The sequence below is a fragment of the Geotrypetes seraphini genome, chromosome 18, assembly GCF_902459505.1.
Source record: "Geotrypetes seraphini chromosome 18, aGeoSer1.1, whole genome shotgun sequence".
In the NCBI taxonomy this organism is placed as follows: Eukaryota; Metazoa; Chordata; class Amphibia; order Gymnophiona; family Dermophiidae; genus Geotrypetes; species Geotrypetes seraphini.
The window spans coordinates 18,953,087-18,979,368 of record NC_047101.1 but is presented as its reverse complement, the minus strand read 5'-3'; the positions used below and the strand labels follow the sequence as shown (position 1 = coordinate 18,979,368).

The following is a 26,282-nucleotide window of genomic DNA, read 5'->3' as shown; positions in this document are numbered from 1 at the left end:
CCAGTCTTCTGCTCTCTCAGCCCGTGAAGTGTTGCACCTTTTAGGTCACATAGCTGCATCCCTTCTTTTAGTGCCACATACCAGGCTATACATGTATCCTCTGCAATGGCATCTCAAGCTAAATTGGAATCGACAAACTCAATCGATAGCCACCTTGGTTCCTTTACCAACCAAAGTCATAACTTCCCTGTCTTGGTGGATTCACTCTCCTGCCCTCAAACAAAGATGTCTGTTCATCTCCACCTCCTCTTCTCAGCATTGCCATAGTTGCCTTAAACAAAGGCTGGGGGGGCGCATCTCAAGTCACCTCCAGATTAGGGTCAGTGGTCAGAAAGAGAACTCCATTTTCACATAAATCTGCTGGAACTTCAAGCAATTTATTACGCGCTTCGAGCATTCAACCCATGGGTCCGCAACACACGGCTTCTTATTCAAACAGATAACCAAGTAGCAATGTTCTATCTAAACAAGCAAGGGGGCTTAGGATCCTGTGGACTTTTGCGCTCTCTCTCTCTCTCTCTCTCTACACACTAATATGCAAGCGTTATACATTCCAGGGAAAATGAATATCATTGCAGACTCCCTCAGCCGAAAACTCTATCCTCATGAGTGGACCTTAAATCCAGAAGTACTACAATGCATTTTTCAACAATGGGGCACGCCTACGATGGATCTATTTGCTTCCGCAAATAATGCTCAGTGTGCCCATTATTGCTCCCTATGACCTGCCCCTCATGCAGTCACAAGAGATGCTTTCTCAATCCCATGGACTTCTAATCTATCGTACGCGTTCCCGTCGATTCCACTAATCTCCAAGGTTCTTCAGAAGACCATCAGAGACAGAGCTCAGCTGATTCTCATAGTGCCTCGTTGGCCCAGACAGATCTGGTATCCCATTCTCCTGGATCTTCTAAATGCTTCCCCAATCCTGTTAGGGGATCATCCGTCTCTTCTAGTCCAGCAGAACTGTCACCTGTTGCATCCCAATCTTCTCAACCTCAATCTCACAGCATGGAAATTGAGCAATCAATCCTTGATGATATCCCAGTCTCTTCATCAGTAAAAACAATACTTCTGCAGCAAGGAAACCATCTACAGGAAAATCTTAGCAGCTGAAATTAAAATGATTTTCCATATGGGCATGCTCACAAGTTCAAGATCCATTCTGCTGACCATTTTAGCTTACTTGTTGCACTTATCAGATTCAGGTCTTAAGACCAATCCTGTACGTTTTCATTTTTCAGCCATCTGCATACCATCATTTCCTAGATGGGAAACTAATTTCACAAAACCCTGTAATTTCTCAATTTTTATGAGGTCTCGACAATCTCTGACCCTCCATTTCGTACTCCACCTTTGCCCTGGGACCTCAACGTTGTTTTGGACCAGTTGTTGAAAGTTCATTTTGAACCTTTGGGATCTGCTCCTCTAAAATTTTTAACATGGAAGCCTTTTTAGTGGCCCTTGCTTCGGCAAGAAGAGTTAGTGAATTGCAAGTGCTCTAGTTGTCTATGTCCCATATCTTCAATTTTTTTCCCAATAAAGTACTTCTTCGTATTTATCCAAAGTTTCTTCCAAAGGTTGTTACAGATTTTCACATTAATCAGTCACATTAATCAGTCCATAACATTACCATCATTTTTTCCTCCTCTGCATGATTCTTCAATGGAGCAAAGTCTACACATATTAGACTGCAGGAGGGCATTACTTTTCTATCTGGACAGGACTGCGGCTATCTGCACCACTAATCAACTTTTTGTTTCCTTCAATTTAGCCATTCAAGGAAACGCATCTCGTGGATTGCTCATGGCATCTCCTTTTGCTATACTAGAGCTTGCAATCTATCCCTGAAAACAGGCGTGATCCTGGAGGATTGGAAGACGGCCAACATCACGCCCATCTTTAAAAAGGGATCAAGAGGTGACCCGGGAAACTACAGACCGGTGAGTCTGACCTCGGTTCCCGGAAAAATGGCGGAAGCACTGATAAAAGAAAACATCGATGATCACTTGGAAAGAAACAAACTTCTGATAACCAGCCAACATGGTTTCTGCAGGGGGAGATCGTGCCTAACCAACTTACTACACTTCTTCGAAGGAATTAACAAACAGATGGACAGAGGTGACCCCATAGACATCATATACCTTGATTTCCAAAAAGCCTTTGACAAGGTGCCTCATGAACGATTACTCCGGAAACTGAAGAACCATGGGGTGGACGGAGACGTACATAGATGGATCAGAAACTGGTTGGCAGGTAGGAAACAAAGGGTAGGGTTGAAGGGCCACTACTCTGACTGGAGGAGGGTCACGAGTGGTGTTCCGCAGGGCTCGGTGCTCGGGCCGCTGTTATTTAATATATTCATAAATGATCTAGAAACAGGAACGAAGTGTGAGATAATAAAATTTGCAGATGACACCAAACTATTTAGGGGAGCTCGGACTAAAGAGGACTGTGAGGAATTGCAAAGGGACTTGAACAAACTAGGGGAATGGGCGACAAAATGGCAAATGAACTTCAACGTTGAGAAATGTAAAGTATTGCATGTGGGAAGCAGAAACCCGAGGTACAACTATACGATGGGAGGGATGTTATTGAATGAGAGTACCCAAGAGAGGGACTTGGGGGTAATGGTGGACAGGTCAATGAAGCCGACGGCACAGTGTGCAGCAGCCGCTAAGAGAGCAAATAGAATGCTAGGTATAATCAAGAAGGGTATTACAACCAGGACGAAAGAAGTTATCCTGCCGCTGTATCGGGTGATGGTGCGCCCACACCTGGAATACTGTGTCCAGTTTTGGTCGCCATACCTAAGAAGGATATGGCGTTACTCGAGAGAGTTCAGAGAAGAGCGGCACGTCTGATAAAAGGGATGGAAAACCTTTCATACGCTGAGAGATTGGAGAAACTGGGTCTCTTTTCCCTGGAGAAGAGGAGACTTAGAGGGGATATGATAGAGACTTACAAGATCATGAGGGGCATAGAGAGAGTAGAGAGGGACAGATTCTTCAAACTTTCAAAAAATAAAAGAACAAGAGGCCATTCAGAAAAGTTGAAAGAGGACAGATTCAATACAAATGCCAGGAAGTTCTTTTTTACCCAACGTGTGGTGGACACTTGGAAAGCGCTTCCAGAGGACGTTAAAGGGCAGAATACAGTACTGGGATTTAAGAGAGGATTGGACATTTTCCTGCTGGAAAAGGGAATAGAAGGGTATAAATAGAGGATTACTGCTCAGGTCCTGGACCTGTTGGGCCGCCGCGTGAGTGGACTGCTGGGCAAGATGGACCTCAGGTCTGACCCAGCAGAGGCATTGCTTATTTTCTTATGTTCCTCCTGGGCAGATCAGAGCACATCAAGTGTGAGCCACAGCTTCCTCAATTGCAAACTTGAAATCGGTCCCAATTCCGGATATCTGCAAAGCAGCAACCTGGTCCTCAGTTCATATGTTCACTAAACATTATAGTTTGGACCAGAGCTCAGCACAAGATCTTCATTATCCCAGGACAAGCAGGCAGCATATTCTCAACATATGGGTGAAGTCATATACGGAGCCCTGATGCGGACAGCTTCACAAGCAGACTTGCTTGAAGAACTTTTAGAAATTTCACGACTGCCACACCGCACATGCGTGAGTGCCTTTCCACCCGACGTAGTGCATGCGTCTCCTCAGTTCTAAGATTTCCGCAGAGCTGAGAAGCCCTCGTTTCAAGGCTCTGCACGAGAGATAGTTTTACTCATGCCTTCTCTCATCGCGGTTCATGTATTTTCTTTTTCTTTACAGGGTCGCTGTGTTACGCGTGTTAAAAAAAAAAGTCTTTATTAAATTTTTCGGTCGTGTCACGGTGGGGCCTGGTCCGTGGCCTCACCCTGCAAGCTTCAATTTTACTACGGCTTGTTTAATTTGATGTCCCAGCCGGTCACAGGATTAAGAACTGTATCAGACCCACATAAGTGGTATGTACAGTGTTTAGGACCTGACCATTGTCAGGAGTCGTGCGCCCGCTCTGCTACACTTAAAAATCAAGCTCTTAAAAGTTGTCGAGTTCAGATTGAAAAAATCTTCAGGGGAATAGACTTTTCTTCAACTAAAGCCTCGACCTCGACTCCGTTGAAATCTTCTGTGGGACCCAAAGCTTCATCCTCGACTTCTGACTTGGTCAAGCCTGGTCAAGGGGTGTCCTCCTGCCTCCACAACTCTGACCTTGAGTTTCATCAGACCTTCCTCGTTTGGAATGTCCTCGACCTCGAGTAAATCTGCCAAGTCTTCTCAGATGTTTACAAAACTCATGGGCACTGCCTTGTACAAAGAGTGGATTTTAGTTCATCCTTTTTTGGATGCTTGGTTATCCGTGTTCAGTCCTGAGAAGAGAGCAGCACAGTAACTACTTGAGTAGTTGTTTCTTCAGGACTTAAGTTGGGGTGAACTTTTCCAATAGCAACATTATTCCTTCCAACATTTTGAATATTTAGGAGTCAGGTTTGACACTGCCTTAGGCAAAGTGCTTTTTCCTCTTGAAAGAATGAGGAGACTGGTCACAGATCAGAAATCTCACTCAATTTCTCAGACTGACCTGCAGGAATTAGGATTTAGTGCCATGAGCCTTGCAAAGATTTCTAGCTCCGTGATCTCCTCAGTAACAGGATTATGACTGAACATTACCATTGACTTGGGAAACCAAAAAAACGTCTTGATTGGTGAATGATGAGCAACTATCTCCTCAAAGGAAAATGTCTGATGATGCTGGACTGGATTCTAGTAATAGATGCAAGCATCTGGATTGGTCTGATGAGAGATAAGGTTAAATTAGATTTTGTTTGCTAATTTTCTTTCCTTGAGTCCATCTAGACAAGTCCAGAACCCATCCATGGTTAATCAGTTGTATGCATCTTTTACAGAATATGTTCTTGTATATTTTTTCTGGAGATGACATTAATTAATGTTTGATAGATTCAAGATTTATATTTGTCTTTTGAAATTTTTTTAGTTCTTTTTGTGCGTGGGGAGAAATATTTTTGTCTCTTATGTATTTGTCTACCTCTTTGTTGTTCGCATACTGAATGGCCAAGCTGCTAAACAGGGTTCTTAAGCTGTGACTTCACAATTCATTAGTTTCTCAGTTTCTACCTGCTGGTAGGGTGGCACAAACTTAAGCCTCTGAACTGGTCTGCAGGGACCCCAAAAATTTTTTGCAGGTAAAATCTAATTACATTTTTTACATTTATAAACTTAAATATAGAAACCCTAAATATATGCTCCCATGGTGATTCTCACTAAATGTTTACCATTATGGGCATTTGAGTTTACACCATTCACTTCATAGTATGGAACAATTCTGTTGTTGCATTGCCATGTTTTTGGTAAGGAACTGTTTTCTCTAATGTTCACTCTGACGTGCCTCTTGGCATTTGAACCATTTTGTTCTCCTGTTGACCTAGAATCTGCCCCTGGTTCCCCACGAGCCTCAAGCCCTGTTGCAACAAAAACAGAAGAGGTTACAAATCTAAAGACAATGCCGAAAGGTTTATCTGCTAGTCTACCAGATCTGGACTCTGAGACGTGGATTGAGGTGAAGAAGAGGCCCAGGCCGTCTCCAGCCAAACCAAAGGTACAGTGCTTTTCTATTGATAAGAAATGTGACTGGTCAGCTTGGAGGATGTGTGTGATTGTGTCATGCTGCCCAAATTACAGCTAAATTTGAGAGTTAGAATTATTTGCATACACATGCATAAACTGAGGCAATTCTAAAACTGTCCACGTGAGAGCAAAATCACCAGGTAATTTTACCTGTGGACTTTTTGCACCATTTTTCAAGAATACATACAGACTTTTTACTTTATCTCTTTTTTTGTTTGGGTGCAAAGTCAGTCCATGTATGTATAGTCTGATTGCCCTTGGGTATGTTCCCTTAAACACAATTGCACAAATTTAACCTTATTAGAGGAAGGTGCAGGCAATTTGCATTTATATATTTAAATTGCTATGTGCCTTATAAATGGGTTTGAAAATTGTCCTCCCTTTTGATATGCAGCGGATGGTTATAAATGGCACTGCTCTGTTAATATCCACTTTTTCCTGATGCTTTTCTATAATGCCGTATAGGAAGGAGAGTCAATAAATAAAGGTGAGTTTATATTGCTGCATTAGAATGGTAAAAATATACCTTATTTATTGCTTGAATATATTTAGCAATTTAAATATATAAATGTAAATTGCCTGCACCTTCCTCTAATAGGGCTAAATTTGTGCAATTGTGTTTAAGGGGACATACCCAAGGGTAATCACAAGACATGCATGTACTGACTTTGCAGGAGTCAGTTAAAGTAAAAGTCTGTATGTATTCTTGAATTATAGGGCAAAAGGTCCTCAGGTAATTTTGCTCTCACATGGACAGTTTTAGAATTGCCCCAGTTTATGCACATGCCATAGTTTTTGTGAAAAATGTTACAAACATCTGACCTCATGAAGTGAAACACATGAATAGAGATAAAACTGTCCTGAAAAAAATGAGCTTACTTGCAGGCAGTGATAACCTCTTCTTAGATTATCAGAAGAATGTCCTAGAGATTGAGTTTGTGAGCTTTAAGTTCACCTGTCTTCCCCTTCAGATTATAAAGTTCCGCTACTAAGTACCTGGAGGTACTTAGTAGCGGAAGGTATAAGAGTTCCACAGTGCTTTGATAAACTGTTGGAATATTTCTGGACTCTCTTCCTGGAAGATCTGAGGCCCAAATCCTATATAACTTTCAGACTTCTGTTGTAACTCCCCGAGTCAGGCCTTGCCCCATTCAAATCAGTATTGTTTCCAGTCCTCTTCTCTTCTGTCTTTCCTCCTTTTTCTCTCTCCCCTCTCTCTCATATTACTCTTCCCTCTTTCCTTTCTTCTTTTACTTGTTCTTTGGTCACCTTCCACTAGACTATGTCACCTGGTTGGTTTCTAGAAGCCGGAGGAAACAAAGTCACCACAGCCCCAGAAGCCTGCCAAGGACCAGGATGAGCCAGAGGAGCTAGACTTCATGTTTGATGAGGAGATGGAGCAAATGGACGGACGCAAGAATACCTTCACTGACTGGTCAGATGAAGACTCTGACTATGAGATTGATGACCATGATGTGAACAAGATCCTGATTGTGACGCAAACGCCGCCATATTTGCGTAAGCACCCTGGTGGAGACAGGACAGGCAACCACACATCCAGGGCTAAGATGAGCTCAGAGTGGGCAAAGGTCATCAACGATGGGCTCTACTACTATGAGCAGGACCTATGGACTGAGCAGTTTGAGCCAGAATACTCTCAGATCAAGGTGAGCTTTGAAAGGTTTACACTTCCATATCTTCTGATAACAAGTAGACACCTGGGTTTTGCAGTGGAGTGTGTGCATGCATATATCTGTTGTAGACTATGCTGTAGAGCAGGCCTTTATTTTTAGGAGCCAGCCCAAAAACCTAGGAGCAGTGGCTGAGAACTGTCATCTTCCCTCCCTGCATTGCCTCAACTGTAGTTGAAGAGCAGAGTTAGAGGGGGGAGGATCTCCTCTGAGGTCTGCTGCAGCTCCTTTAGAACCTCCTTCTGCTAAGGCTGTTTTGGCCCTTGCACTGCTGCAGTAGCACCAGCAGAAATAGCACAGCTGGCAATCTTCCTCTCCCCCCACTCCATGTTCAGTCTTGCTTGCTCTCATTCCTTCAACCTGTCTTTGCCTAGTATTACTCTCACTCTCATATTTTCATCCCTATCATTTTTTCTCTTCTTCTCCAGCCAAACCTCACCTACTCAGGAAGCCAGTTAGCCACTCGCCCAGAAGGGGAGTTGGCCAGCTGGCCATTCTATCACCCTCCCAAAGACTTCCTATTAAGCCAGCTTCTTTCCTTCACCCTCGTATTGACTGTTCATTACTATCAGTATACAAGCTTTTCTGTAGGTACCGTATAGCTCTGCAAGTTTTGAGCCATGCAGTGCAAGAACTCCTATGCTTAACCTGGAGTCACAAGCCTTTTTTTCTAGTGACACACATTATTCCTGAACCTATGGGTAGTCAATCTATTCCCTTGAGAATTCTTGTAGAGAGCCTCATTAGCATTCTTTTGCTCTTCTTCCCATCTTTTTGGGCTGTCCTCCAGTTCCTCATAAGTGAGATGGTAGGAGCCTGTCTTTTTCTGCTCTTTTTATTTTTCCATTAAATTTGTTTTTCTTTCTGCTTTCCATTTGCGAGGCTTTTTGGTGCTGCAGAGGACCTCAATCTTGGGACATCTTTAACTGCAGGAAGGTCTGTATCCAAGGGGCTGACTGTCTTGCAGTACACCCACTTGGACAGCCTGTCCAGATAGTGTGAAGACCAGACAAAAAAAAAATCCAGGTTTGAACTGGGGAGCAGTGAAAGTGCATCCCTGGCAAAGCACAGTCGAGCCGCTGCTACAAAACCCCAGAAAGAAGCTCGGGAGCATCATGAATTCATCAATATCATGTTTGAAGTAGAGAATGACACGGTGACAAAATTCATCACCGTTCCTGTCCCCGCGGATAACCGCGGGAAATAAACCTGTGTCATTTTCTAGTGTCTATTTCATCCTCTGTCCTTCTACACCAGCATTCTTCAAAGCAAAGTTTGCAGGTCAGTGGTTGTGGCCATTTATACTCTGATTCTTCCCTCTTTCCCTAAAGAATGACATGAAGATGGTTTCCCACGGTTATCTGCGGGGACGGGGATGGTGATGAATTTTGTCACCATGTCATTCTCTAGTTTGAAGCTTACACGGTTAATAAGGGCCATATGGAACCCTTGGTGATCGCAGGCATGTTGGTGCCAGAGGTTCTCCCAAGTTTTATTAAAATCTTCTATCCCACACCATTGACAATCCTGGGTGGCTTACAATCTAAAATTCAATAATCCAATTAGTAAACAAAATCTAAAAAAATCACATATGCATGAATTTAAAGTTAAAAGTTTTGAATTACAATTTTTATAGTAAAAGCTAGGGAGGGTAAATACAATTTAGTAAAATACAATTTGGTAATCCTGTGTTTTGCAAAACTCCTCCAGCATAGCTGAGCCCATCATATAATTCTTTTATGTTAACAAAATATACTATTGTGTTTTATAAGCATCTATAAATAGAAAAGTTTTTGACGGCGAGGGCTCTATATCAGTGTCTTTACTTTCTCAGTAGCGGATGCTGCTGCTTCATCTCTAGGAGGGGCCAGATCTGGATCTGGTAGAGGCCCTTGATCTCGGAGAGGACCCAACTGTCTGCAGGCTGTTTAAGCCCTCCAGGAACTAAAGATAGACTTTGCAGTCCTCAGCCGTACAGTGCTCGTTTATGAACAGCACGTTTACCCTCTCATCAAGATGTTACAAAAATGCTAACAGACCATTGGGAGTTCCTGAGGAGCTCATTTGGGTGGCCAAAGCCATGGCAAAGCTCTATCTAATAGATGCTGAATTTAATCAACTCTTTGTTCCATCGAAAGTGGATTCCCTGGTGGTGCAGGTTACCAAGCGTACCTTCCTTCCCAGTGAAGGTGATGTGGTATTAAAGGATACACAGGACCTCAGACTGGATTTAGTTCTTAAGAAACTATTTGAAGCCGTAGCCTCAGGTTTAAAGGCAACAGCGTCTTTTGTCACCTGTGCTTGCTATTTCAAGTTGCATCATGATCCGGAGGCAATGGATGGGAGGGATCACCAGTTTCTGATGTCTGGCATGGATTATGTAGCTGATGCTCTGTATGATCTTTTCAGAATCGTGAACAAAATGTCTGCTTATTCCATTTCCGCCTGCAGGATGCTATGGATCAGACAGTGAATGAGGGACTCCTCCTCCAAGGTGACCTTGAGTAAATTACGCTTTAAAGGACAATTACTATTTGGGAAAGGGCTGGATGAACTTATGGCCATTGTGAAGGATCGCAAGCTGAAGACTTTACCAGAGAGCCGATCTTGAGCTCCTAGGGGGCCAGGATGCAATAATTTTTGGGTCTCAAGAAGATATCGTCAGTTCTTGGGGGGGGCTTTGGGCCAGAGATCATTTCAAAGCTCGAGGCAAAGATTCAGATGGGCGAGACACCCCCAGTCTTCAGAATCCCACTCCCAAGAAGCAGTTATGACACCAAGCCATCATCCAGGCCTCCTTGTATCGGGGGAGGTTATTGACCTGTTGGGAAGCATAGGCGGAGATTACTACAAGACCGCTGGGTGTTTTATATCATACAGGAGGGGTAAAGGCTCAAGTTCTTTCGTCTCCTCTTGGATCTCTTTCTGGACTCCAGCTGGGAAGCCAGAAAATTGGTCAGAGTCCAAGCAACGATACAAAGGTTGCTAGATCTGGAGACCAGAAGAAGACTAGGGCACTGGCAGATACTTGGATTGGAAGCCGATTCTAGACCTCAAGGTGGTCAATAAAGCCCTCAAAAGCCAGATTTCCAGGTGGAGACAGTGAGGTCAGTAATTACTTCTGTGGCACCTAGGGAATTTCTCACCTTGCTGGATTTGACTGAGGTCTATCTGCACATTCTCATTTTTCTGGAGCACAGGCAGTTCTTGTGATTTCATGTGCTGGAACAAAACACTTCAGTTCGTGGCCTTGCTCTTCAGGCTGGCCTCGGCACCTTTCTCCTTCACCAGGTGATGGTGGTAGTTGCAGCACACCTATACCGAGGAGGTATATAGGTACATCCATATCTGAACGATTGGCTTATAAGAGCTCAGTCTGAATCCGAAGGCAGAACGGCTGTGGAAAGAATGATTCAGCTACTGCAGAGACTGGGCTGGTTGATCAACTTTCGGGAAAGCCACCTGGAGCCGATGCAGAGTATCCTGGGAGCTTGACACAAGGAAGAACAAGGTGTTCCTCCTGGAAGCCTGCAGAGAGAAGCTTCTCGTAAAATATTGGCATTTTGAAGCAAGACAGCTCCAAAGGTCTGGCATTACTTGCAGGTACTGGGATCAAAGTAGCTACTATGGATGCAGTTCCTTGGGGCAAGGGTGCACTTGTGTTCACTCCAGAATGCGTTCCACTCCCGATGATGCCTGCAGAGGGATGCCCTGGAGAAGCAGCTCCATTGGACAATGGAATCATGTCACAGTTTAGCCTGATGGTTGGAGCCTCAGTCTGTAGTCATGAGATCCCTTTGCATCTCCGCATGGATAATCCTGACAACAGATGCCAGCTTATGCGGCTGGAATGCACATTGTGAAGAGTGTCCAGTTCAGGGACGCTTTTCTCTTTCGCAGAGGAAGTATTTGATTAATTACTTAGAACTTCAAACCATCTGCCTGGTGCTTCAGACATTCAGGAGTGCACTGCAGAGCAAAGCCGTACAAGTTTTCTTGGACAACGCAATGGCAGTAGCCTATGTCAATCGCCGGGGAGGGGGTTATCAAAAGTGTTTCTCTTTGCTTAGAAGCCCAGATGCTGTTTTGGTGAGCAGAATCCCATCTTTTGGTGCTCTCAGCAGCACATGTGACAGGAGTGGATAATGTGCAAGCAGATTTCCACAGCCGGAAGTCTCTGGATCCCAGGGAGTATTCACTGTCTCATTGCATTGCATTGTGAGTCAATGGGGGACCTGACTTGTGATCTGATGGCAGGCTCAGTGGGCCCTCTCTAGATTCTGGGGAATGCTTGTTATGACCCTGTGGTTCAGGACCACTAGACACATTGCACTAGAAAGAAAGATTAGATTCTTAACCTTAATTTCTTCTTTCTTGTAGATGTGTCTAGTGGTCCTGAAACCCTATATGTGGGCTTTGTCTGCTTTCTGCCTTGGAAGGAGAAATCTGTTTTTCAGGAGAGTTGGGGGGAAAAAAAAGGAGAGAGAGAATGCTCCAGACAATGTATAGCCTGCTACAAGTCACTGCTAGATAGTGAGATGTATAAGTAGCTATGAGCTCTATATAAGTTTAGTGCTGGTTGCACACGTTTTTGAATGTCCTATTGTAACAGAGCAGAACAGAATTGTACTGTAAGGGGATTCCTCCTTGTTTCCCTCTTTCTAGTTATGTCTTTCATTACAGTGCTATTTGATTGCTTTTGTACAAACTGAGGGGGCAAGAGCAGCTCCATGGGAAGGAGATAGTTGCAAACATGATTTACAGTGCTGGTTCAGATACAAGACCCTACAGTTCAGGACCACTAGACACTTCTACAACTACCCCTTAGTGGATCGTTACATGGATTTGTCGGCTGGACGACCAGAGAAAGTGGTCAGAGTACAAGCTGGACAGGCTGCTAGCCATTCGAGCTATAGAACCCGTTCTGTCCGCAGAATCGGGCTTGACAGGTGCTAAATATACTTCATAGTGTCCAAAATAGCATGCTCTGTTGTCCCGCTGGTCCTCAGACGGAGTCACTACAGAAGTCACTGGCAGCCAATGTAGCCCCCAGAACATTTCTAAGTTATTTCAGTACCCTCGGATGTACACCATCTGGCCCCATCGCTTTGTCCACTTTTAGTTTAGCTGGCTCCTCATGAACACAATCCTCTGAAAATTAATCAGGGTCTACCACACCTCCATCCCTATTTGCATTTGTCTTCTGCATTGTCCGCTCCCAGTGCTTCAGAAGTGGAAATAAGGAAGAAGTAGGGAACCACAGGCCAGTAAATCTGACTTCTGTGATAAGTAAAATTAATGGAAATGCTTTTAAAACAGAGAATAGTGACATTTCTAGAATTCAGTGAATTATAAAACCCAAGGCAACATGGATTCACTAGAGGCAGGTCTTGTCAGACAAATCTGATCAATTTCTTTGACTGGGTGACCAGAGAATTGGATAGAGGGAGTGTGCTAAATGTGGAGTATTTAGATTTTAACAAAGCTTTCAACAGTGTTCCACATAGCCATCTAATAAATAAACTGAGTGTCCTCGGTATTAGCCAGAGAGTGATGGTCTGATCAGGAACTGGTTGAGTGGAAGGCAACAGAGGGTAATGGTCAGTGGAGATCGCTCTGAGGAAAGGGATGTTACCTGTAATGTGCCTCAAGGTTCGGTTCTTGGGCCTGTTCTTGTTAACATTTTTGTAAGCGGTATGGCTGTTGCTGATGATAATCAAAATCTGCAATAGAGTAGGCACCCCTGATTATATGGATAACATGAGGAAGGACCTAGCAAAGCTTGAAGAATTGTCAGAAATTTGGCAGCCAAGTTTTAATGTTAAGAAATGCAGGGTCATGCATTTGAGCTGCCAAAACATGAGGGAATGGTAAATTGGAAGGGATGAAGAACTTTTTTGCACAAAAGAGGAGCAGAATTTGGGTGTGTGAATATGTGATGATCATAAGGTGTTCAGGTTGAAAAGGCGATGACAAAAACCTAGAAGGATGCTAGGATACATAGGGAGAGGTATGGCCAGTATAAATAAGGAGATATTGATGCCGCTATATAGGACTCTGGTGAGACCTCACTTAGAATATTGTATGCAATTCTGGAGACTGCGCCCTTCATAAAGATACAAACAGGATGGAGTCAGTTCAGAGGAAGGCTACTAAAATGGTTGGTGGTCTTTATTATAAGGCATATGGGAACAGACTTAAAGATCTCAATATATATATTTTGGAGGAAAGGCAGGAGAGGGGATGTTTGATAAAGCCGTTTGAGTACCTATGTGACATAAATGCACGTGAGACAAGTTTTGAAAGGAAGCTCTGGAATGAGAATGCATATGATGAAGTTAAGAGGTGATAAATTCAAGAGTAATCTAAAAAGATACTTTTTTACAGAAAAGGTGGTGGGTGCATGGAATAGCCTCCCAGTAGAGGTAGTGGAGACAAAGACTAAGTTTGAATTTAAGAAAGCATGGGACAGGCATGTGGAATCTTTTAGGAAGAGTAGGAGATAATGGATGCTGTGGATGGGCAGACTGGATGGACCATTTAGTCTTTATCTGCCTTCATGTTTCTATATTTCTGTGTTTGAAAGGTTCGCTCAGGTTGAGACCTCCTGGAAGACATCTGAGTGGCCTCAGCAAGTCACCTTTCAAGCCTTTGCAGGAGGCATCCCTGCTGAATCTAAGTGTGACAACAGTTTTTCTGGTAGCCATTGACTCAGTGAGAAGAGTCTCATATGCAGGCTTTTTCATGTAGGCTTGTAGTTCTCAGGTTTACAGAAGTGGGAGTTTCTTTTTTTACAGTCTCTTCATTTTTGCCAAGGGTGGTGTCATCTTTCCATGTCAGTCAAGAAATCAGCTTACCCACCTTCCAAACCACCTTTCAAGAGGAGGGACAAAGAATTGAACTTGCTGAATGTATGGAGAAGTCTTCTGAAATACTTGAAAGTAACCAATGACTTTAATCTTTCAGATCATCTTTTTGTCTTAGCCAGTGCGGCGAGACTAGGCTAGCCTGCATCTAAGGTAATTATCTCCAGGTGGATTCATATAGCCATTTCATTGGTATTCATTGGTTGTGGAAAACAGCTGCCTTTTGCATTGAGAGCACATTCTACTAGAAGTGAAGCATGTTCATGGCCAGAGACCAGGGCAATTCCTCCTGAAGAGATTTGTAGAGCAGCTACATGGTTCACTCTCCATAAATTTACAAAGTTTTATAGGATGGACGTGGTAGCGAGAGAGGATTTCACTTTTGGGTCTTTAGTGTTAAAGGCAGGCTCATCTGTCCTGCCCTAGAGTCAGGAGACTGCTTTGATATGTTGTCTGTTGTCAGGACTTGTATGTCTTTTGCATCAGAAGGGAAGTAAGTACTTGCCTTGATAATCATCTTTCTGGAAGGACATATAAGTCTTGACATCCTGCTCTGTCAGTATAGAGTTTGTCTGCCTATTGTTTGGACAAACACATTTGTCCAGAGCTGGAATTTTTTTTCCTGTCAGATATATGCAAAAAAAAAAAAAAAAAAAAGCGGTAAGTGAGTCTCTATGAGCTCTATAAGTTCAATGCTGGTTGCTTTTTGATGGGTGGTTGCTGTTCGTTCCACCTATGTGTTTTACGGTGTTTAACCTTGTTAATTATTTCTTACAGAGCAGAACAGAATTGTTTTAGTGGGGAGGCCCCTTCTTATTTCTCTGTTTTAGTGCTCTTTGATTGCTTTGGTACAAACTGAAGGGGGATCTACAGCACTAGAGAAGAAAGTGGAGCTGAAGAATGTAAACTTCATCCTGCTGCTATCAACTTGCGAGTTGAGGAATATTACCTATTGTCAGGACTCGCATGAAAGATTATCGAGGTAAGTACCTAATTTTCACATAGGGCAGTAGCTGTAAGGGATAAAATTACTGTTCATTTCCAAGTAGGAACCTGTCCAGAGACTAAATGGAAAGAAAGCAATATAATTCAGTTTATTAATGATGTCAGAACAGTCTCCAGTGGAGAACAACTTGTAAGCAATAGTTTTGGAGATCTCCATCGCAGTAGATAAATTGAAATGAGAAAAATGAATTCCCAAGAGAAGGGTACCATTAGAAGTTTGTCTATAGAAGATAATTTGAGGCAATTGTCTCCTCTCACAATTACTTATGTATAAAATTATTAGTTATCAAATCTGCAATAAGAGTAGAAGCATTAGTTACAGGAGCAAGATTTAATAGTCTTGTAAGAAGATGACCATTTCTGTGAGTGGTGGGTCTCCACATTTGACTAATCCTTAATAAAAGCAGTAAACTAGATACTAGAAGGTTAGTGAAATCATCACAATGTATATTAAAATCATGTAAAAGTACTGTAGAGAATGGGGGAAGAACAGATGAAGAGTCCAAGTCCAGTAAAGGAAGCATAGATGTCAAAGATACTAAAGGATAGTGCTGCCTGATTCACTTCGGTGAATTGATTTGTTTTCTTAAAAAATCAAACTCACTGATTTAGGTCTCCTTAAGCAGCAGCAGTGGTGGCAGAAGCAGGCGGTGAACAGGCTACTCCTAGCCTGCCCTGCTGGGGCCTTCCCTCTGCTGTGTCACTGATGACATTACTGATGGCACGGCAGAGGGAAGCCCTAGCAGTCAATCCACGAGCAACCTGTTCACCGCTGCTGCTGCTTTAGGAGTCCTGAAAGTTGAGGTCTTGCGGAAGGGATGGGATGGGGGCAATGTTCCCTCTAATTTTTCATAGACTGTGTGCGCAAAAAATTTAATCTGTGCGCATTTTAAAGAAAAACTAAATTTGTGTGCGCTCTAAAAATGATTGCCAGTTCAGTTATGGGCATTTATGGGAAGGTCTTTGAGTTTAGTCTGAATTAACAAAAACACAATGTAATTTTAGTTACACTTTATGTAACATAAAGTCTCATTTCAATAAATCATTTTAGGCAAAAATTTATTTTTTTTTGTGCGCGCTATTTTAATTTGTGTGTGCGGGTTCGGCAAGTTGTGTGCGCGCGCACGAGCGCACAACTTAGAGGGAACAGTGGGTGGGGGGGTTGGTCTAGAAGTGCTGCACAGGGGGATGGGAGTGAGGGATGGAAAACTACTCCACTGGGTGATGGGAGGAAAGGATGGAAAGCTGCTGTACATGGGGGGAGAGAGGAGAAAGAAATAATTGTTTGACATGGGGTGGAGGAGATGAAGGGAGAGATGCAACAAAGAGGTAGAAAGGGGTGAGGGGGAGAAATATTGCATATGGTGGATGGGAGGAAGATATGCATGGAGAAGAGAGAGGGAGAAATGTTGGACATAGGGTGGAGGGCAGGGAGAGATGGTACATGGCAAAAAGGGCGAACAGAATGCTAGGAATGATTAAGAAGGATCACAAACAGATCAGAGAAGGTTATCATGCCGCTGTACCGGGCCATGGTACGCCCCCACCTGGAATACTGCATCCAGCACTGGTCGCAGTACAAGAAGAAGGACATTATACTACTCGACATGTTCCAGAAAAGAGCGACTAAAATGATTAAGGGACTGGAGGAGTTGCCATACATGAGAGATTAGAGAAACTGGGCCTCTTTTCCCTTGAAAAGAGGAGACTGAGAGGTGACATGATTGAAACATTCAAGATAATGAAGGGAATAGACTTAGTAGATAAAGACAGGTTGTTCACCCTCTCCAAGGTAGAGAGAACAAGAGGATACTATCTAAATTTAAAAGGGGATAGATTCTGTACAATGTAAGGAAGTTCTTCTTCACCCAGAGAGTGGTAGAAATCTGGAACGCTCTTCCGGAAGGGAGGGAGCAAAAGAAAAAGTGAGAGAGTAGACAATGGGAAAGAAACAGAAATGTTGGATATGGCAGTGGAAGAGAAGGTACAGAGATGGAAGATGGATGGTGAGCACGACGACAAAAGAAAACATCAAATGGATAGGAGACCCTGGTGAACAAGTTAACAGAATACAAACAGAAACCAGAGCCTAGGACCAACATGATTTGAATAATAAAATGAGACAACAAAAGATAGAAAAAGGGGGGTGGGATAGGTGAAGAGGGTACAAAAATAAACCTGCCAGGCCATTTGAAAAAAAACTGATTAGGCAAGAAAACACTACAAAAATACAACAAAACGGAAGGGATGGGGGGGAGAGATTTTATAATATTTAGACCAATAATAAAGAATATTATATAGGAGTTTTGTGAATGCATAGATTATGGTTGGGTTGGGAGGGATTGGGTTAAAAATATAATGTTTTAATGCTGAATATGATAAAGTTACAAGTGTTGTATTCAATTTTAACTGTTATTTATTGTTATATGATGCAAAATGAATAAAGATTTGTAAAAAAAAAAAGAAAAGTTAAGCAAATCGAATTGAAAAAATCAATTCAATAGGCCAAATCGAAAAACTTTTCTCTGAATCAGGCAGCATTACTAAATGAGGCTGATAAACCAGTACAAAGAAGAAGAAAAGTATAGAAACGGACTCAAGAACAGTGGAATATTCCAGAGTTGGACGAATTAGTTTCATTCAAGCACAGCTGTAGTTTCAGTTTAAATAATTCCTAAACTCACAATCTTCTTAGCTAAGTGACAGGAGTGGAAAGCCGAGTAATCTGGTGAGAAAGCACAATATAGATATGCAAGTTCTGACCCAGGCAACCAGTTCTCTTCTAAACAGAGAAAATCAAAACTGGATCCATGAAAGAAATTAATCGAGTCTTTGATCTTAGAGAGCATACGTTTATGCACTATCCACAGAATTAACAAGGGGTGTGGTGCAGAAGGATACAATTGTATAAATTGCCTCACATAATGGTTAAGTGGTGAAAGAGTATGAGGGTAGGAACTGTGGCACCCTCGTGAGTGCAAAAAGGAATACAACGTACAAGCACCACTATTCAAGCTACAGAAATTTAGAGTAGAAATGTTTTGACGTTGCCTCCATGGGTGGCGTAATAGGTAGGGATGCAATGCACACTGGAACAGGACTAGCAGTGGATAGGACAGCAGGAAATTATTTGTGGCAGAATCCTGAAAAACCAACTGGCTGGGGAGTCATTTAGGAACTATCGTTGTACAATATGAAAGGTTCTGAGACAGGCTGTGGTGTAAATCAGCTAATTGGCTGCAGAGATCAAGTAAGTGAAGTAGGGCCACATTTTGAAGCTGCAGTGGCAATAAGGCAGTGTTGCAATTGGGTAAAATCAAGTTTAGAGTTTCTTTAACTGGGTTGGAAAGGCTGTCTTGATGGCTATAAGAGAGGAAATTTATTGGCCGTTTCATGTATGGGTTTATTTCTCTTCAGCAAGAAGTTGAGAACTTCAAGAAAGTGAACATGATCAGCCGAGAGCAGTTTGACACTTTGACCCCTGAACCTCCCATTGATCCAAACCAAGAAGTACCCCCTGGTCCACCACGTTTTCAGCAAGGTAAGAGTAACTGTCTACATGGAAGAATCCTGAAGTGTGTGTGTTAACTGTGTTATAGTGAATATTCCGTTGCAAGCACTACAGGGTCAAAGGTGAGGGTAGGCATGAGGTAGAATGCAAACCCATAATTAAATTCTAGAATTTATTGCCAGAGAATGTGGTAAAAGCAGCTAGGGGGTTTAAAGATTGTTTGGACAATTTTCTAAAAGTCCATAAGCCGTTATTAGGAGGGACTTGGGAAAATCCACTGTTTATTTCTAGGATGAGCAGTATAAAATATGTTTTACTTTGGATCTTGCCAGGTACTTGGACCAAGGTTGGCCACTGTTAGAAACAGAATACTGCACTTAGTGGAGCTTTTAGTCTGTCCCAGTATGGCAACGCTTATTTTTACATGAGCTATCTATTTGTGTGCATGCTGTTTGCACGTGAACACTATGAATTTAAAGGGTGTATGGCATTGTGGTTTGCATATAAGCTGTGCAGATTTTAGGGTATGTATCACATGATTAGGCGGTGTAGTGTTTAAGCACATAAGCAGTGTACACCAGGGATCTCAAAGTCCCTCCTTGAGGGCCGCAATCCAGTCGGGTTTTCAGGATTCCCCCAATGAGATCTATGTGCATGCACTGCTTTCAATGCATATTCATTGGGGAAATCCTGAAAACCCGAATGGGTTGCGGCCCTCAAGGAGGGACTTTGAGATCCCTGGTGTACACGTAGAAATAATGAACACTACAGAGCCAGAGTAGATGTTTTCCGAATCCAGCAGGAAACCTGATTAGTGGAACAAAATTTTAAATTGTAAGCAGTTTTTGATTTTTGGAAGAAAGAAATACAACAGTTTTAAATGAATAAGACAACTTAGTTACTATATCTAATCTATCTATCTATACATTTTGAAAACTAAGGCCGTCTTTTACTAAGGTGCGCTAACCAATTAGCACGCTAATCTATTTAGTGTGCGTTAAAGGCTAATGCGTGCATGTTAGTCTATGGACGCGTTAGTGTTTAGCACGCGCTAATCAGTTAGCACACCCTAGTAAAAGAGGGGGTAAGTGCACCAGCCAGCTGTGCAGTGGTAGGCTTCTGTGGAGTATGTCATAGAAGATAAGCCATACTTGTCCATCTAGCCCAGTATCCTGTTTCTACAGTGGCCATGCCAGGTCTCAAGAGCTGATAGAAACCCAAATAGCATCGTGCCATGCTACTAATCCCAGGGCAAGCTGTGGCTTCCATGTCTTATCTCAATAGCAGATTACGGACTTTTCCTCCAGGAACTTGTCCAAACCTTTTTTAAAAAAAACAAAAAACCATATTTGAGCATGTGTGTAGCACTAAACCGAAACAGGTTTCTATCTAAATCCAGCAGCAATTTAGTCCATTTTCCTTTTCTAAGGAATTGTCATAAACATTCCTTTGCCCATACTACCTGAGTGTGTGGGGTTTTTTTTGTTTTTTTTTACAGTCTCTTAAATTAGTGCTGCATATAAGTTTGTTGCTTTTTCTAGTACTGATATAAGACATGTATTGATATTCAAAAGATTTATGGAGTTTAAATGACTTTGAATCATGTACATTTAATCAGCTAAAATTTCCTCCCTTCACTTCTACCTCCCCATACACTGAAATCTCTCTAAAATCACTGGGCACACAAATTCTGTTAGATAGTGAATTGATTGAGTTATGTGCTTGTCGGTGGGCTTTTCAGAGTTTAACCGATTAGTGTGATTCATTAACCAGCTAAATTTCTCCCAAGTCAAGGCACATAATTGTGTGACTATCAAAAGATGTGTGATTAGTTGGGTTTTTGTTTTTTTTTTATTTCTTTATTCTTTTTCAAACTTACATCAAGTGCACAAAAAGAACAACATGAAATATTCTTTATTCATTTTAAATCATACAACAAGTGCACAGAAATACATTCATTATAATTTCAATAAAACACTTGAAAATCTTTTCCATGTCATCTAGAACAAAAACATATATCCCCTCCCTCCCACCCTTCTTAAAGTAATTTAAACAAAAGCTCAACAAATAGTACACTATTAATAATTAAAAATATAATATATACTACTAATACCACCCTCCACCCCCCATTGTGTAAATATAATCTCCCATAGAAAGTGATGTCTACTCATTACAAAATTTTTCCAATGGCCCCCAGATCTTTTTAAAATTATTATAGGTCCCTTTCTGCATAGCAATTGCTCTTTCCATCTTATATATATGGCATAAAGAGTTCCACCAAAATGTATAATTAAGATTAGAATAGTTTTTCCAATTATTGGTAATATGTTGAATGGCGACCCCTGTCATGATTAACAAAAGTTTGTTATTATACGATGAAATTTGACTTTTTTCCTCATAGATATACCAAACAGAACGGTGTCATAAGATAATGCAACATGGTTTTCTAGAAGACAGTTAACTTGAATCCAAATTGAGTTCCAAAATACCATAATATAGGGACAATAAAAAATTTAATGATTCAATGTCCCTACTTCGAGATTACAATCTATTAGATTTAGAGCAATCTTAACTTTTGTAAACGAACTGGGGTCCAAAACGCTTTATGCAATAAAAAGAACCAAGTTTGCCTCATAGATGCAGACACTGTACATCTCATTCTCCAAGACCAGATCATGTATTCAACCTCAATTTTAGTTGGGTTGCTGTGGCTAAATAATTGGATAACGTTAAGTGGTTAATTTTTTACATAGTGGATCTTTGAAAATCTACCACTTCTGCTATACCCCCCTGCTGTGTTTGGGGTTTGGTTGTCATGGTTTTCTGTTTTCGTAATGCTTTTGTATGGCTTAATAGAGATTTCCAACTTTTTAGAAAAAGAAGAAAATCAACCACTCCGCATGTGTGTGTTTTGCTGGATTCTTTCTGAAGAAGGTGCTAAGTACTCTTTTCTTTCTGCAGTTCCAACAGATGCTTTGGCTAATAAACTGTTTGGAGCCCCTGAGCCATCAGCCATTGCTCGTTCACTGCCAACAACAGTTCCTGAATCACCCAATTACCGCAATGCCAGAACTCCCAGGACCCCACGCACCCCACGGTTAAAAGACCCAACACTGACGCCCAGGTTTTACCCAGTGGTTAAGGAGGGAAGAACGATAGATGCCAAGGTGAGACGGTGCACTACTGTTAACGCATGAGAATAGCACTATGGAAATTAGTTCAATGCTTCCTCTTACTCCCTCTGTGTTAATGTTTTGATTTTGGGGGGGGGGGGGGGGGTTATCAGAGTGAGTTAAAGCAGGTTAGTGGAGTGTCAGGTGGATGTCTTGCAAGTGCTATTGAAATTTGTTCTGCACTGTGGGTCATTCCATCTGTTTGGTGGGGAAGGTACTCTGGCCGTAGGATTCTGGCATATAGAATGCCTGCAGTGAGTATACATAGGTACTTCAATATATTGGGTCTCTGGTTTGTTAATGTGCATATCATGATTAACCTGAAAACTAAATTTATTGAGGTAAAGGGGAAGGGTGGTAGAGGTAGGCTTGAGGAATTGGCCTGATAACCCTCAGAGGAAGGGAACACGTTTTAAAATATTTATAAACGAAGCAATGAGGGTTTACAAGCTCTAGCACTTGGTTTAGAAAGCACCAAAAAAACGTAAAATAATGCTAACTTTTTTGTGATATGTAGACGCCTCGGAAGAGGAAGACACGGCATAGCTCAAACCCTCCACTGGAGTGTCACGTGGGCTGGGTGATGGATTCTCGCGAGCACAGACCCCGCACTACTTCTGTCAGGTAAAAGCAACAACAGAGGCCTGGTATGTTTGAGATAGGGAGAGAAAAAGAATGTCTGAGGAGGAGAGGGGTTGGTGTGTGTGCCCTACTGTGGAAAAGGGAATAATTGGTTCTGGACCATTGGTGTAATTCACTTTATCCCAGGACAAGCAGGCAGCATATTCTTGACTGATGGGTGACGGCACCGACGGAGCCCCGGTACGGACAATTTTAGAGTGATTGCACTCTAAGAACTTTTAGAAAGTTCTAGCTCGGCCGCACCGCGCACGCGCGAGTGCCTTCCCGCCCGACAGAGGCGCGCGGTCCCTCAGTTTCTTAGTTTCCGCGGAGCTAAGAAGACGCGTTTTCAACGGCTGTTGAAATTTTTTCCTAACTTGCCTTCCCGCTCGCGTAAACGTTTGACTTCATTGCCTTTTTTCTTTCTTTCAATTTTGTTAAAAAAAAAAAAAAAAAACTTTCATTTTTTTCTTCAGTTTTCGGTTTTCCCCGGCGGGGCCTTCTGCCACCATCGAAGCCTCGGCCTTCGATTTGGCGGAAGCCGTTTTTCCTTTCATGCCCCCTCAACCGGGTTTTAAAAAGTGCCAGCGGTGTGCTAGGCCTATATCTCTCACGGACCCACACAACTGGTGTTTACAGTGTTTGGGTCCTGAGCATCAGGCCTCTACTTGCACCCGCTGTGCTACTTTAAAAAAACGGACTTTAAAAAATCGCCAAATTCAACAGCGATTGTTGTTCGGTGCCGAGATGTCCGACCCCGTTCCTTCAACTCCGGCTTCGGCACCGATTCAGTCGGCACCCTCGTCTTCGACGCCGCGTGATTCCACACCGGCATCTCAACAGTCAGGTAAGTTAGGGGGCGTGGCTTGGAGCGCGCACGATATGGCAGCCTAACCACAGCGCTCCCGTATCCAGGCAACAAACGGAATAAAAATAAAACTTCTACTTTCTCAAATCGCTATTAAAAATACAAAAAACAACGTCGGAAATGGCGAGCATGAAGCAGGGGAAAGCTGAAAAACCTTCAACATCGGGTATATCAGCAAAAAGAACAAAAGTAACTCCCCTGTCACCATCGAGTGTACCGTTCCCGATGGAGACTGAAGAACTCACTGAAAAGTCAGATATTATGACAGAACTGTTCAAAATAAAACTGATGCTGACTGAAAATGCCAACAAAATATCTGAAGTTAAAGAAGAACTTCTTATCATGAAACAAGAGATCCAAACGGAAAGACTGAGAATGACAGTGATGGAAGAAAAAATGGAGAAATTTGAATCCTTCACACAAGAATATGACAAAGATAAAAAAGAAGTGACAGCTTTAAAAAATCAATTGGTGGATATGGAAAACCGAGGAAAAAGAAAGAACATCAGAATTTTGGGGCTGGCTGAAAATATTGAAGGGGGAGATCCTGTTCAATTCCTGGAAAATCTTTTACCTAAACTGCTCCAGCTCAACTCAAAATGGCCGTTAGAAATTGAAAGAGCCCACAGAATCCCCACAAGAAAGCCAGTAAACCAGGCTGCTCCAAGGCCTTTGATATTCAAGGTCTTAAGGTATCAACAAGCTCAAGAAATATTAAAAATGGCAAAAGCAAATAAAAACTTGAATTATAAAGGATCAAAACTGATATTAGTACCGGATTTTGCTAAATATACAGCAAACATAAGAAAACAATTCCTCACATACAGACAGCAGCTGAAAGAAAAAGGATACATATATGGAATATATTATCCATCCACTATGAGAGTATCCAGTGGAAATAAATCCATATATTTTCAAGACCCGGCAAAACTGAAAGAATTTCTGTCACAAAAAGAACCTATGTTTACATAAAAAACAGAACAATTCAGCTGAAGAAAGAAGAAAGAAGATGGGAAAAAGGGAAAACAAAGAAGATTATTAAAAAAAAAAAAAAAAAAAAAATTAATATATAAGAAATGTTATTAACTGGAAATATAATTTATATTTATTGATATAGTGGATGCAATAATATAATATTATTTTATTAAATTAATTATTAATAAAATATTAGCATCCACTATCATTAATAAAAAAAAAAATATAAAATAAAATAAAATATAAAAATATTTTTTAATTATTAATATATAAATTTATTATTTATTTAAAAATTTATATAAAATACATGATTTAATCAAAATAGAAAATTTATTCAATAATATAGCATATTAACTTATTATGATTAAGGAATAATGAAATGATTTACAATGAAATTATCATTAAAAATATTGATAGGAAAATTTATTATTGTTATATTGAGAATAAGATTTAAAAATGAAATATATTAATTTATAATAAAAACAATATTTTAATTCTGTATAAGAAAATTATAATTTTATGAAATATATACAAGAAAATAATTTGATTATTGACAGGATTAATTAATAAAATAGATGTCTAATATATAATTTTTATTTGATTAAATTATTCAGTCATATTAACTTATTATGAAAAATAAGGAAATAAGTAATTGATTGGTAGATAATTAATAAAATATGAACTTATTATAAAACTTATTTATTGACATAAAATGTATATTTTGGTTAATTATTTATTCAAATTAATTTATTATGAAGATGATCTATGAAAATGAATGAAATGCATTATTATTAATATTAATATATTTATATAAAAATGGATATATTTAATTTATATGATGATATATAGATATATATAGAGAAATAGAGCTATATTTGTAATATGTTTATCTATTAAGAGTATTATATTACATGTATGCATGATATTGAATTTAATTTTATGAATCAAATATATATAATTCTCAGTAAATTTATAAAATATTATAGATTAAATGGATATAATTTTCAATTATATAAGGGTGGAAGTATAAAGAATGTATTGAATTTAGAAATATGTTTTCAAATAATATAATGATTTATTAGTTGCCTGGAGATGGAGATTTAGGTTTTGCATGACCAATGCGTGTTCCAAATCAGAATATGATAATGGGTGGGGAGGGAGGGAAAATAATGGGTGGGATAGGAGATAAATTTTTATTGAATGTGCTAGGAACTAATCTTGTAATTATCATAGAATATTGGTTAAAACATAATTATTAATTAGATGGATATAAAAATGTATTCGTTGAATGTCAATGGTTTAAATCATCCTATTAAGAAAAAGAAATTATTATCGTTCCTTAAAAATCAAAATGCGGACATTTACTTCATTCAAGAGACCCATCTTTCGGAAATTGAATCAAAAAAACTATCTGGAGGTTGGATTTCTAAATGTTTATTTGCACCTGCTTCAAAGAAAAAAGCTGGAGTGGCTGTTCTAATAAACAAAAAATGTAATGCAGATTTTAAATTAATTAATTATGATCCCTTAGGTAGATGGGTACATATCGAAATGGTTCTGGGAAATACAACCCTGAATTTATTCAATTTATATGCTCCTAATACGAATCAAATGGAGTTTTTTAAACAAATTCAACAATTACTTTTACCACTGGCTACATCTAATTTAATAGTAGCAGGGGATTTCAATGCTGTAATGGATCCGATTTTGGATAAAAAACCAAGTAAAATTATGAAATCATTAGGCTTAGATAATTTGATACTATCTTGTGATTTAGTAGATATATGGCGAATTCTTCATTTTAATGATCAGGAATTTTCTTTTTGTTCTCAGGTCCATAAATCTTTTTCACGAATTGATTATATATTTGTTTCTAATAATATAGCGCAGCGTGTACTAAAAGCAACAATTGATCCCATTATAATTTCAGATCA

The 26,282-nt window shown here is 40.7% G+C and overlaps 1 protein-coding gene across 2 annotated transcripts in view; it reads left to right on the top strand.

The window, feature by feature from the left end:
• LARP1 (La ribonucleoprotein 1, translational regulator) overlaps positions 1-26,282 on the top strand; it is a 152,054-nt gene that overhangs the window by 94,008 nt on the left and 31,764 nt on the right. For both annotated transcript variants that reach the window (XM_033927099.1, XM_033927100.1), the window contains exons 10-14: positions 5,440-5,609; positions 6,943-7,305; positions 18,618-18,741; positions 21,673-21,878; positions 22,402-22,508. In XM_033927099.1, coding sequence (XP_033782990.1) covers positions 5,440-5,609; positions 6,943-7,305; positions 18,618-18,741; positions 21,673-21,878; positions 22,402-22,508 — 970 coding nt within the window. The remainder of the gene's footprint in view (positions 1-5,439; positions 5,610-6,942; positions 7,306-18,617; positions 18,742-21,672; positions 21,879-22,401; positions 22,509-26,282) is intronic.